Raw genomic sequence first — 13,861 nt, 5'->3', positions numbered from 1 at the left:
CTGATTTAATAAAGCATGAGCAGCTTGGCACAGGAACTACCTCCTACAGATATTAATAGAATCAGACAGAGATGGAGCAGCTCATCAGCTAGGTCATCTCCATTTACCTTATAGCCATATTACAACTTATTTCTGCTTGTAATTCATCTTACATAGCTTAACTAGATGGGGGGGGGGGGCTTTTTATTGTTTGGTTTAATGAATACAGATTAACAAAACATATATTATTTGACTATTAGCCTTAAGTAATCACAAGTCTTTCACGCACACATACACACACACACTGGGTTTCAGATGTTTGCTAAGAAAATATTTATTAGGAATGGAAATTTAACAGAGAAAAACACATAACATTCACTGGACTTTAAATATAGACACTAAATTTTTTCACAGAATCTCTTTTAAGGAAAAACACAAAATGAATGTAAAGGTTTTTTGTTCATACACTGGATTACACACAAGCGAAAAAACCCTAACCCAACTCCCACAACTTTATAAAGGTCACAAGGCATAGAAAACTGCATTTTTTGTCATTGTTGTACTGTTGTGTAACAAGCCCTTAAAAACAAAAAGTGATTTCTTTTATTAAAAAGTCATTAGAAAATGTATTATATCTAACAACACTATCATATTAATTTATATTTTGATAGACTTTACATAATAAAACCCTATGAATAGAGGTACCTGTGTCACACAGATATTCTACCTTATGGAGAAGAGAAAAATTATCTGTAGTAGTCTTTTTAATATATAAAACACTAATTTGTGAAAATAAGGTTTGACACATTAGTGTCAAGTTATGCTGAACTAAAGTTCATTTCATTAGCTTGTATATCACATGAATATTCAAGTAACTAATTTTTCTAAATTCCACAAGAATTGAGTTGTACAGTGTCTTGTATGGGTGTTAATTTAAAAATGATTTCAGTTCCAACAATATAATTTATATGAAGACTATCATGAAACTACTTGATATTGCAAGAAAATCCTTCAGCTAATAATTTCCTCCCCATGTGTAAAGTAAAAAATCAGTTGTGTTTTGTATCAGAAAATCATTAGCCTACCATCAGCTAGAGTATATTTTTCTCCTTTATATTGCATATATCTCCCTTAATTATATTGTGCTGCAAGTTCAGTTCTGGAAAGGAATAAGAACTTTCTAAGTCCACCAATTCTGAAAGTAGGGGAAAAGGTGCCAGCTGCCTGCTTTTATTCATAACTAACTTCTTAACAGCTATATCATGGGCAGACAGCGTATCTCCAGCAAGACAATCTGCACTAACTAAAATTTTGCCTATTGCTAAAGAAGCAGGACCCTACCAGAATAAAGGGTGGTAACAGTTAGTTAAATCTCATGTAGGAATAGGTTCAGCTGAGCATGGCATAATGAGATTGCTGCAGTCAAGCAATGGTATAAAAGACAACCTTGTATGTATAGAATGGATCACCAGTGCCAAATGGCTTTTAAAAGCCCTGGAAATAGTAGAGGTTTTCTTGTACAGGATCAATTTAGGGTTAGCAACTGACAGTTCCCAGGCACCAAAGATCTGGTCTGTCAGTTGCTAACTTGCCTCTCTTTAATTCCACATTTCTTGCTACTGTTGAGAGATATCAGAGGCCAAGACTAATGTACCTAAGGGTGACAAATCTCTCCAATGTCACCCTTTTGGCTTTCCCAGCTGGGTAGCTGTTTCAGAAGCCAAGAAACAGTTTAAGGGAACTAGAAGACTGTGCAAGTGACAAAAAGGTCATTTCTAATCTGTCATCCACTCCCTTAGCTTCCCCAGTCACTTTAGTTAGAATGGAGAGGAAGAGGGAAGATTAATAGTTGGACATGGAAAGACTAGTCGTTGGGCTGAGTATATTTAGACCCCTCTCACTCCCTTGAAAAGGTGGCTGTTACAAAAAGAAAAAAGCTCCAAGAACTTTGTATTTTATCTGAAAGTGAATGTATAACAAGAGTCACAAATAAAGCTAGAACACAATCTTCTATTTATCACCCCTGCGATGTCGAAGTTGTTGTTTTTTTTGTCCCCATGCTTCAGTGTGGTGGCTAGAAAAAAGGAGTGAGATGGGAATGTGCACCCCCATTTCTGCCCCCCACCCCCGGTTATAAATAAGTTAATTTCTTAATGAACAAGAGTGAAAAGGCAGCAAGGGGGGAAACTGAGAGGGAGTATGTTCTTGCTGAAATGTGGCACAAAACAAGCTCCCCAAATCTCTTACATTTCTAAATATTAATGGCTGGAATGATGTGAATATTTGGACTCTAGAGTACTCTTTACATAACTAGGACTCACTCACTCACTAGTCTTGGTCAGTGGCTTCCGTGATGCAGACAGCTGGTTGATTTAACATCTCCAAGTGGGCACTTCAAAAAACCCACAACAGGAGACTGGAATGCAATCTATAAATCATGCAGTGTTTTATATGCCTGTGATAATTTGGTAATACATGCAAGACAATGAGTAGTTAAGACATATGAAAGTAGCAATAGTTACAAAATTAGCAAAAATTTTCACAGTGTTCTTACAGCCTTTACTTTAAAAACACAAGTGTATCACTTACCACCACTATTGCTCAAACATTGTAAAATTGTCTCTCAGCCATGCAAATCACTTTGAAAAGGTAAAATAAGTAAATGACATTTCTTGGCATATTTAGACAGTGAATGCAACTTGGATTTAAATTTTGAATTCTACCAGTTCTTGCAGCTAATTACTATTTCTCATTGTTCTGCAGAACATCTTTTAATCTCATTTATATTCTGTGAGTGCCAAAGAACTAGCCAGATCCACAAAGCAGTATCTTGACAGATGTCCCAAACTCTTGAATAAGCAGAAGCTAGAGAAAGTTGATTTCCCATTTCCTGGCATTTTCACCATTTTTTATTCTCACTCTGTGAACGTTAACTCTGTTGTAGTTACAGCTTTGCCTTTCAGAAATATTACACTGTCTGGAGAATTTAGACTTGTCCATTGACAGATAGTTTCTCACCCAAAATAAGAAAAGCTCACGGTACCATTTTATCCCAGTTTGCAGGTTCAATTTGACACCACATCACCATCATTACAGCCAACATTACCCCATAAAACAAACTCACTTCACTGTCACGCACAGTGGGAGAAAGCAATCTGTCAGAAACTATGCCTTTGTATCTAAGGAGATAATCCAGCTTCTCCTTTTCTCTTTTCATAAATTAATAAGTTGTTAATCATAATCACAAAGATTAAGCTATTAAACAGAATTCAAGTTTAGAAAATTAAGAATAAATTAGTTACAGCCTTGTAAACAATTGCTCTTTTGTGTTACATATTTGGAAGAAATCTTCCTGTGTAGTGTGAGATCAGACATTACAAGGCACACATTACACTTAAAAATTCAAAATAATAATAAAAAAAACCCAGCAAGTCTCTCATCATATTTTTTATGGCAAAATTGTGCTGTGGGATACTGGAAAACATAAATATAAATTTGTTTATATTACAGACATTTAAAAAGTCTTCAATGGCTGCACTATCTCTTGTAAAATATTTGTGCTATTTTATAGTGCTGTGCGATTTGAAATATTTGAAACAAATCTCAGATACTCTCCACAAAGCTGCCAGGGAAAAGGCCAGTTTTTCCATTTCGCTGCAATGTGCCTTTGAACCAACCATCTTCACGTTTTTTGTGTACAAAAACAACATCTCCTTCTTTAAGTTCAAGCTCAGCTTCACTCTGAGGAGGATACGATACCACAACTCTGTATCTGCAGAGCAAGAAGATAAAAGTTCAGGTTTTTATTACAGAGACTGCCATTGTTTGCAAATAAAAAACAACTTAACACTTGCCAGATACAACTTGCAACAGGAAGCTGCCTTGAACTGTTCACATCCTTTCAAAAATACGTGCATTTTCTAAACACAAAATGCATTAACATGGCAATGTCAAGTAAATACAAACAAGCCAGCTCCACTGAATTCTCTGGGAAGATATTAAGTGTTAGGATGTTTTAAAGACAATTTTTAAAAGTTGACACATGGCTATTATACGATTTTGTTTAGCTAAACAAATTAAACTATAGTAAAGTTTCAAATTCAGTACCTGTGAACTGAAATGCATATTTATAGCAGAAGAGTAGCATACATGATGAAATAATGCTAAAGGAGTTCACCATAACTGGTAAAAATGTGGTCATATAAATACACTGATTATAGTTAGGGACAGAAATACAGCAAGGGAAGCAAAACCTCTCTCAAATCACTTCTCACAAATCCAACTATTCTGTCTCAAATTCAAGTGAACATGCATTGAAATATGCAGGAGGTCTTAAAACAGTGCATTATCATTGGGTACACAGGTTTGTGCGCTGATTTCTGGGCGTGCTGATTTTAAAAACCCCAACAATACTCAGATGAAAGGTTATTCACAGGCAAACTTCTCACTGGGATTAAAACATAAGTGGTAAGCTATTTCACATGAACATCCAAGGAGGAAGGCTTTGTGTTATTCAGAATCAGGTTCAATTATAGAGCTCTAGAGAAAACATAAATGGCAATATTAACTATGGTTCAAATATATGCCTTAGTTGCCATATGCATGGAAGTAATTGTTCTACAATCTTGCTTAGGTGAAAGCTCAACCGGGAAATTACACATATGCATTGAAACCCCAAATACAAAAGCAGCCAAAATGTAATAACAACATGAAAAGTGCAGCAGCTTGTAACCTTTTTGTCATTTTTGCATTAAATATATTTCCCCATAAATATTTGTTCTGATTCCGGCAAATACATAATTGCAAGTGCCACTGCAGTTTTTGTTTTTAAGAGGATACATACATTTTTATTAGGGACAGAGAACATGTTATGAGTTTGAATACGTAATCTAAAATTAGTAGTCCCCGTCCTCCCCATCCCCCGATTGTATAAATGGCTTATTATTTTGCCTGACTTCTGTTTATTAGCTCCAACCCAACTGAGTAGAAGGGCTAGAGACAGGGTCTATAAATTCTGGTTCACCTTGGTAGTGAATTTTTAATCTACTAAGCAGCAGTGAAATCCAATCTCTCTATAGTACTACAACAATATTGTATGCACTATTTTTTCTTTAAAGTTTCATCAGATTGAATGAAATTGTAAAACAACAACAGCAAAGACACAATTAAGGCCTTAACTAGGTTAATTGAACCCATGAATTTTTTTTAACTTTTAAAATGCAATTTAATGCAATATAATTCAGAAATGAGTACGAGGAGAGGCCATAGTTCAGCAGTTGAGCACATGCTTTGTGTGCAAAAGGTCTTTGCTTAAAAAAAAAGAAAAAAGGATCAGGTTAACAGCTATTGTCAAAGGCTATTTGCCCTGCACAATTGCTCTCAGAGAACTCTTTGAGTGGCAGCCAGTGTGGGGGCAGGATTGAAGACTGTAGTACTGCCCAGAGAGCCATGTTTCTTGCTTAATAGTTCATCAAAGCCCTATGGCTGCAACACACCCTGAGGGATGGGCTGGTGCCGTCATTATACATCTTTGGGCACCAAGTGAAAACTTCTATCTTCAACCAGGCTGTTGGCCTATACCCTTTTAAATGTCCTCCTGGGAGGGAGGGAGGGAGGGAGGGAGGGAGGGAGGCGGTTATCGATTTGTGAGGGTATTTTGTTCTTGTTTTTATTGTGTATTTAGTGTTTTTATCTTGTACATTTATTCTGTGAACCACCCTGAGATTTAATAAATAATAATAATACCACCACCTGCTTACAGTTCAGCTATGTAGAAACCACCTCTCCTTCCACAGAATAATGAAACACTGATATCTATACGTAGTACATTTTTGAGAGCAGATGAGAGGAAATGGAACATATCTCAGCAGGTCCTGTAAAAATAAATACGCATGCTTCTTTTTTGGCCAGAACATGGGATGTTAGAGAGAATCCAAAACAACCATGCTTTCCACCCAGACCATCCTTGTAACAATGGAGAAGTCTCTAGTCAACAAATTGCTGATCACTGTCATAATCATTTCCTTTCCCTGAGTCCTCACAGCCCTCAGGCAATGTTGCTGTTGCAAATGGGGGTGGTGATGCTCTTTCCTTCTAAGCTAGACTAATTCCCTGCTCTTATGTACAGCACTGACTTTCCTGCTTTCCTCTGACATACTGGAGCTTGACAAAGAGGAGACTGGGCTTCAATATGATTATTAAGCATCTTTCCCAGCATCTCTTTTTCAAGTACTAGATGTCAAAGGAAAATTAATATTGCAAGGTTCTGAGTGCCATTCAACTACAGAACAAGCTCTACTGATCTACACAAGCACCATTCCCTAACTCAGAAAAAGCAAACAGACTCCGTCAACTGAGAAACTACAATATCCCGATACTGAAATAAGAGAAAAATGCTACTATATGAGGAAACAGAAGCAAGGTTGAGAACTCTGGTGCCTGGCCTCCTTACGATAATTAAAAATATTGATAAGGGAATAACTGTGATAGAAATCAAGTTTCAATGGATTCAATAGTATTTGAATTTTTCAACAGAGTTCAGTTCTATTAAAAAATAATGCTAATATACACAGAATTATGAACCAGAAATATTAAGGTTGACTGAACACCTAGTTTTAATATATGAAAGAGACCTACTCAATCAGACTGAAAGGGCTTTAGGAGTGTGTGAGAGGGTACTGACCTGGTAATACTTGCTGAAGAATAGCATACTATTTCAAAAAATAAAGTTCAGGACTGTTTCCATAAGAAGAAGAAAAAGAGTTTGGATTTGATATCCCGCCTTTCACTCCCTTTAAGGAGTCTCAAAGCGGCTAACATTCTCCTTTCCCTTCCTCTCCCACAACAAACACTCTGTGAGGTGAGTGGGGCTGAGAGACTTCAGAGAAGTGTGACTGGCCCAAGGCCACCCAGCAGCTGCATGTGGAGGAGCGGAGACGTGAACCCGGTTCCCCAGATTACGAGTCTACCGCTCTTAACCACTACACCACACTGGCAAAACAAGAGTGCTGATAGATCAAGGCACAGGCTATCCAGTTTAGTATCCTATTTCCACAGTGGACAACTAGATGCTTATAGGAAGTCCATGATAGCTCTTTCCTGCATGTGTTCCCTCAGCAACTGCTATTCAGAAACAGAGTGTTCAGCCAACTAGGCTTTTTGGCTGGATCAACTTTCCACATCATTCCTACAACACAACTGTGCAGGAATCTATCGTGGAAAAGCTTTATCGGGTATAAGCCAGAGATGGGGGGCTCTCTTACTGCCACATGCATGCAACTGTAGGTTGTAGCCACTGTCAAACTACTATTACGATTTCATTTCAGAAGTAACAGTACATTTCAAACCCAGGTTAGGTCAACAATGATTTTTTGGTGATCATAGGAACAATATAAGAATTCTATTTCTAGCATTTTTACTGATTAGCATTTCTAGGCCCAGTTTGTAGCCGTTATTACATTTTATTGACTAGAAAATGACTTACCGTTCACACACAACAGGCCTACATTCATTCAGGATTGGAGCTAATGAAGAGCAGGGCTGCCGTGGAGGGGGAGCTATAGGAATACTGGAATCCAAAGAACTTGCTTTCCGATGAGTAACATCTTGCATTGATGTAGATGTTTCATTGTCCGCAGAGCAGGACTCAGCTCTTCCATGACTAGAAGCCGATGGAACTTCTGGTCCTACAGCACCTTGTAGGGCCAGCTCCGCAGCTGCCTGCTCAACTTCCAGAGTTGGTGATGATGGTGGTGATGCTCGAGGTTTGCGCTTGGTAGACGCTCCTGAAAGTAACTTTAGCAAACCCTTTTTTTCTTTCTGGAAATAAATAAAAACATTTGTTTTGAAGCATGAATATTCACTGTTGAGGAAAGATACCAATTTGCAGGCAACATATGAATTCCTAACCATGCCTGCAAGTTCAGGGCTAGGCCCTGTTTGCCAAGGAACACTCAGGAGTGCACTTTAATGTTTCAATGGATCCTTTGCTACTGCATCTTTACCTGTTCCACACCTGATGTCACATATGACATTAGGTGTGGAGGAGGTGGGCACGGTCTTACAAAAGCAGCCTTGCAGGCTATATTAGGACCTCTGCCACACTTTCTTGGGCTCAAGAGCTGGAGGTTCCCCACTGCTGCCCTAACCAGCAATCCAACTGTACAATAAAACTGGTGGTACCTAGGATGTTCAAGTATACCTGAAATGTTATATACAAAATCCAATGAGAGAAGCAACAATAAAGTGTTCAATATTTTTGTTGCTTGCATGTTGAAAATATTCATCTCTGCTCTAAATATCAGAAGGGCCCAGGATACTGGAAGTGAAGTGTGGCACATAACAGAAGCAATGGAACTGTTATATACAAAAATTTCATCCATTTATTCAATAAAATTCTACTTCTGATATTTTAGTAACATCAGGAATTCCATTCCATTACAGTTGTTTTCCCTCCTAAAGGAACAAAAATCTGACCATACTTTACTTCTTACATAAAGAAGCCAAGCCTGGCACTAGCCTAATTTGCTGTCACATCAAATCATAAAAATATATGGTTTAATGTGAATGAACAGCATTCTGGTGTTTGTTGCTCAAAGGTTCCTGGGCAGTCCTCCCCTGCTCTTGCTGTGCTGAAGACAAAGCAAGCTGGAGTTTGTGTTGTCATGCCATCTAAACCCATGCTCATAGTTGGTTTGTTTCTTTTAAACAAAACACAAGCGGTAAGCCAAGAACAAACCTTTGTTAATACGCATGGTTTGTTTAAAGATTCAGATGACACAAGGCAGACTCCAGCTTGTTTCAGCTATGGTGCAACAGAAACAGAAAAGCCAAAGGAACACTCTAGGAACTTTTGAAATTGTCTACTAGTCTACTGCTCATTCACATTGTTTTAAATTATGGTTTAATGTGATACACAAAGCAAGCCACTATCTGGCACTAAAGGTGATAAGAATAAACTAAGTGGCAAGCTTTGGAGTTACACCTAATAAAGAGTCCCCTCTATCTATTGGGTTATCTATTAAAGAAAAACATCCTGAGCGGCAACCAAAATGTCATGCTCACCTTGCCATCTCTATCTGATTTACTGACAGTAGTAATTCCTCCAGCTACTAATGTATTCTCTGGGGAAGCTGGAGCTCCAGGAGGGGCAGTCACAGTTCTCCCATTTGCATCTCCATCCAGAGATGCAGAAGTGCCAGGAGATGCTGTTGTACAAGCTAATGGGAGATTTGTCCGGTTGATATTCACAGCAGTGATGTAAGCAGCAGCATTAGAAAGCTGAGGTTGGAGCTGTTGGGAGGCAACAGAATGGTGCGGAATAATTACAGCAGCAGGAATAAGGCATGCTGAACTTTGAGCCTGAATGGGCGTCACGGTGGCTGTGGGTCTTTCTTGGCTGTGTATTGCAACTGCAATGAGAGGGGGAAACATAGTATCATGAGACTGAAAACAATACAGCATCCACTTGTTGTGTTATTTATCACACTATTAATTCCACAGTCTCAAGCATTAAAAATGGCATGTGTGGGTATTTCAGTATAGCAACCTAGATCTCCAAACCATCTTTTATGGTATTAAAAATATCTGACCAGTACCTGATGCTATATTGAATACTATTGTACAGAGATAAAATTTATATGTAAATATAAATACTTCTGATTCTCAGCAAATAATATTCATAGGCAGATTCTCTCTGACACTGGAGTTGGTCCATAGCCATCATGTACTACATTCCACCCATGACAAGATACATGGGGTCTCAGAGAAGTTCATCCTGATCATACTATTACCTAAGCCAAGGAATAAAGCAATGTTTTACCTGTTCTAACTGCATTGCGAGCCTGGTTGACTGTCATTTGGCCAGTCATGTGCATAAGAACCTTGGTCTGTGGACTGGTTTGTATATGTGCAGCAGAGACCACTGCTGTTGGTACTGCACTGGCGTTCATTGTCACACCATTTCCCTGAAGTTTTTGCAATGTTCCTCCAGCAGTGGAAGTATTGACCATAGTCACCACCCTCCCTGTCTGACCAGCAGTAGATACAGGGACTTTTGCTTGGGACGCACTTGTCACTGCCCTGTTAAAAGTAATGCAAATAGTTTATGCACACCTTATTAAACCAAATAAGGCCTATTCTCCCAATCCCAACAAGCCACCACCACCACAGAAAATCTGGAGTTGCTTCCCCTTTTCTTTGTAAAAGATACTTCAACTGAAAGCCTCACCTTGTGACTGGTGCCACGTAATTGCCAGGGAACACACCAATTTTGCTTGTATGCATGGATGTTCCTTTGAACCAGCCATCCTGACAACGTTCAAACACCAAGAACATCTCTCCTTTCCTCAATTCCAGTTCATCATCTTTTCTAGGAGTATATGGATAAATAGCGATATACCTAGAAAACAAAACTGTTTATAAGGGTCTGCAGGAAAAACTAGACAAAAAAACTGTTCCTAAGCAAGTCATAGCTTCCCTTGCAGAGTGACTGCTGCTTGAAAATTGAGCCATGAGGGTTCATTAAGAATGGGAAGTAGCTCCTTAGGTAGTCACAGAAATTTCAATCAGAGAAATAGCTGCACATACAAAGAGTTATCCAAAGAATTCTGTCCCTAACTCCTTATCAAATGTCCAAATGTTGGTGACAGTTAAAGAGTAACATGTCAATAGTTGAAAGAACCATTCTTGATTTCATCTGTCTTCCGTCATTTGCATATATCCCTTGAGGGTCAATATAGAAGCCTACTTGTCCATTGGCTGGTCCAAGTTGTAACTAAGCTCCTACCCAGGAGACCTGATTTGGTCAAGAATCATTAACTATGTCCCAGGACTTTTGCCAGTGCAGAGGCCTGGTTCACACATAGTGTTAAACCACAGTTAACATTAACCATAATTAATATTAAGCATAGTTAATAAATAATAATCAATGCTGAGGCATCTGGCAGACAATAACTTAAACCTTGATTTATTACATCTCAGAACAGTTAAAAGTACCAGCAAGAGCAATATGATTTTTTATTTTTTATTTTTTTTACATTCATCACTCATGGCACTGTAGCTTTTGGGCAGTGACACACATCTTTAACAATAGTTATAGAGGAGGTCTGGGTTCACACATAACACTGTTATAGTTAACATTATCTAAGTTTTATACACCATCTACAAACCTTTACAAGCATAGTAAAGCTTTTGGACTCACACATATTGCTACACCATGGTTTAATAGATTATGGTTTAGCATTATGTGTGAACGAGCCTGCTGTGTCAGGCAAAACCATTCCAGGGATTTTCTGTACCTCATATAATCTGCTATTGTTGTTCATGACCAGTCCTGGCTGGTCATGGTAGCCAATCTAGATCTTGGTGCAATGAGAACCTTGGCCATCCCTTTCACATGCACCAGGCACTTTTCACCCCAGATGACAAGTCAAACATTCCTTGTCTATCCAGAAATACTTGAATTTGTTTCCTTTGGCAATTCTGCTCTTTGATACCATTTCAAGGTTATACTCAACAAGTTTTATTTCACTTACACACTTGGTCTTGTCTGTGGGCGCAAATGTGCTATTTGCTCAGTTGATCCCGCTGCAGATTTTTGAGCTGCTCCTGAAGGCAGCCCAGCAGAGGTTGGAGCAATTATTGTAGCAGATAAGAGAGGTGGTGGTGGTGGTAGAGGGGGATTCAGTGTCTAGAAATAAAATATTCAGAAATTTAATGTCATTTTGGCACCAATTTTCAGCTGAAAATGGTATTGATACACACAGTTACACACAGTTACACACTCCCAAATTGACTTGGATCCAGTGGTCGTGAGTAGAGGTTCCACTGTACACCAATTTCTCCATTTTCTGATACAATGTAACGGGACAATCCCTTGTATTTCTTTTTTAAAAAACAAAATTTTAAGCAACAAAGAAACAAGCTCTTTTTTAATGACAATTTTATTGAATTTTTAAAACCATATTAAACTCTAAAACTAATACTCATTTATAAGAAAATACAAAACATAATTCTATAGGCAAAAGGAAAGGAAAAAAAACAGAGAAATAACTACTTAAGTCTCTTTATAACATTTATTTCATGCATATAATATCATTTATCCACACATTTCAATGCAAAAGTTTTTCAAACATATTTCCAATATTCAGTGGTCTGAAAAGGACTGCAATCCATGGCTGCTTTGAAACCAGAAGCTGTAATGCAGTAAGCAACAAATTTCAACAACAAGCCACCCAAACATTACTTTGTTTTTCTCTATGTTTTTAGCTGTTCTTATTTTTATGTGAGCTACCTTGAGTCCCTCTTAGGGAGAAAAGGCATGGTATAAATAAATAGATAAATAGTTAAATAAAGTAATAAAATAAAATAGCTGTTCCCTTTGACAGCTGGGGTACAAAAGGTACCTCTTACTGTTTTATTTTAAGTGCCATTATTCAAAATTTAGGATTGAAAATTATGAGATAAGCAATGGAAAGAGCTCTTTTAACTCGCAGTTTCTAATGGGGCTCTATTCTTGGATCCCTTAGTTACTCTTTTCATTTGTAAAACTTCAGACTATTCTCTATGTTGTTGCTGATACTTCACATTATGTCAGAACCAGAGATACCCAGCCACTACAGATTATGAGTGTTCAAACCAGGACAGGGGGAAAACACACAACCAGAAAATTCAATTACTATTTAAAAATGATGGGCATGCCCACAGCATCCCTGAAAACTCTGCTACAGCCTACCAATCAGTAACTATACAGCAACAACTTCCACACACTACATTGACACAAAGGCAGCCAACCCATACAGGCTGACCTGCAGACAGTTTCATCACATTGCCATACCCACAACATGATAACTAGGCAGCAGCCACAGAGATCCATTAGGCATCTGTTAAAGCAGGAACAAATACATTCATGATGTTGCTTGTTCCAATCCCCCTCCAAATGGAGTAAAGAGGCAACCACAACAAACAAGGGAGATCCACATATGCAAAGCAGAAATAAAAGTTCTCAGGAGGCAGGTGGTTCCAATTCTACCTGATTTACTTCCTCTTTCCTTTTAAAGCATGGGTAGGCAAACTAAGGCCCGGGGGCTGGATCTGGCCCAATCACCTTCTAAATCCGGCCTGCGGACGGTCCGAGAATCACTGTGTTTTTATATGAGTAGAATGTATGCTTTTATTTAAAATGCATCTCTGGGTTATTTGTGGGGCATAGGAATTCGTTCATCCCCCCCCCAACAAAAATATAGTCCAGCCCCCCACAAGGTCTGAGGGACAGTGGACCGGCCCCCTGCTGAAAAAGTTTGCTGACCCCTGTTTTGAAGAGTTGTTTAATGAAAAGAGGCTGGTCAGAGTAGTAGTGGCAACATGGAAATGAAGTCACACACAGTCACTGGGGCCCTGGTTCAAAGACCCTCAGATATTTGGATGCTGATATATCTCATATCCTGTGCTGTACCATAGCCAGGGGTTAGCATTAGCATTTTAGCATCCTTGGGCAAACTGCAAGGTGCTTCATAACTATCAAATGGGAATGTGCTTGTTTCTGGTCTCAGAGTATATGATTAAACCTAGCAGTTACTATCCTTCTAAAGCACTTAGGAACCAGGAAGTAAGAAATAGAGGAGTGGGATCAATGGTCTTATTTACAGAGTTGAAAGCTATACTACTCAATATAGAAAATAATCATTATATAGTTCCCTGACACCTGAATCCATATTACGTATTTCTAATCAGGTGACATGACTGGTTGGTTTGTTCATACACATAGATAAATACCCTGGGAAGTACTTTGCCCTTGATTAAGAGCTGTAAACACTTTCTAGCTCTTATCAGATTAGCAAGCATTAAATCAAGCTAACAAAGTTCAATAACTTGACTAAATGGG

At 38.4% G+C, this 13,861-nt stretch overlaps 1 protein-coding gene across 3 annotated transcripts in view; it reads right to left on the bottom strand.

Annotated features, from left to right (window-relative positions):
• Positions 1–288: 288 nt before the first annotated feature.
• Positions 289–13,861, bottom strand: part of SH3RF1 (SH3 domain containing ring finger 1) — a 45,104-nt gene continuing 31,531 nt past the window's right edge. For all 3 annotated transcript variants that reach the window (XM_081021700.1, XM_081021699.1, XM_081021701.1), the window contains exons 7-12: positions 11,514–11,668; positions 10,208–10,378; positions 9,800–10,059; positions 9,043–9,389; positions 7,463–7,797; positions 289–3,751 (exon numbers count right to left, since the gene is read on the bottom strand). In XM_081021700.1, coding sequence (XP_080877826.1) covers positions 3,583–3,751; positions 7,463–7,797; positions 9,043–9,389; positions 9,800–10,059; positions 10,208–10,378; positions 11,514–11,668 — 1,437 coding nt within the window. In that variant the 3' untranslated portion in view covers positions 289–3,582. The remainder of the gene's footprint in view (positions 3,752–7,462; positions 7,798–9,042; positions 9,390–9,799; positions 10,060–10,207; positions 10,379–11,513; positions 11,669–13,861) is intronic.

The sequence above is a fragment of the Podarcis pityusensis genome, assembly GCF_964106645.2.
Source record: "Podarcis pityusensis genome assembly, chromosome: 9".
NCBI lineage: Eukaryota > Metazoa > Chordata > Lepidosauria > Squamata > Lacertidae > Podarcis > Podarcis pityusensis.
The sequence above is the reverse complement of the archived record's forward strand: the minus strand, read 5'-3'. Positions and strand labels throughout refer to the sequence as shown.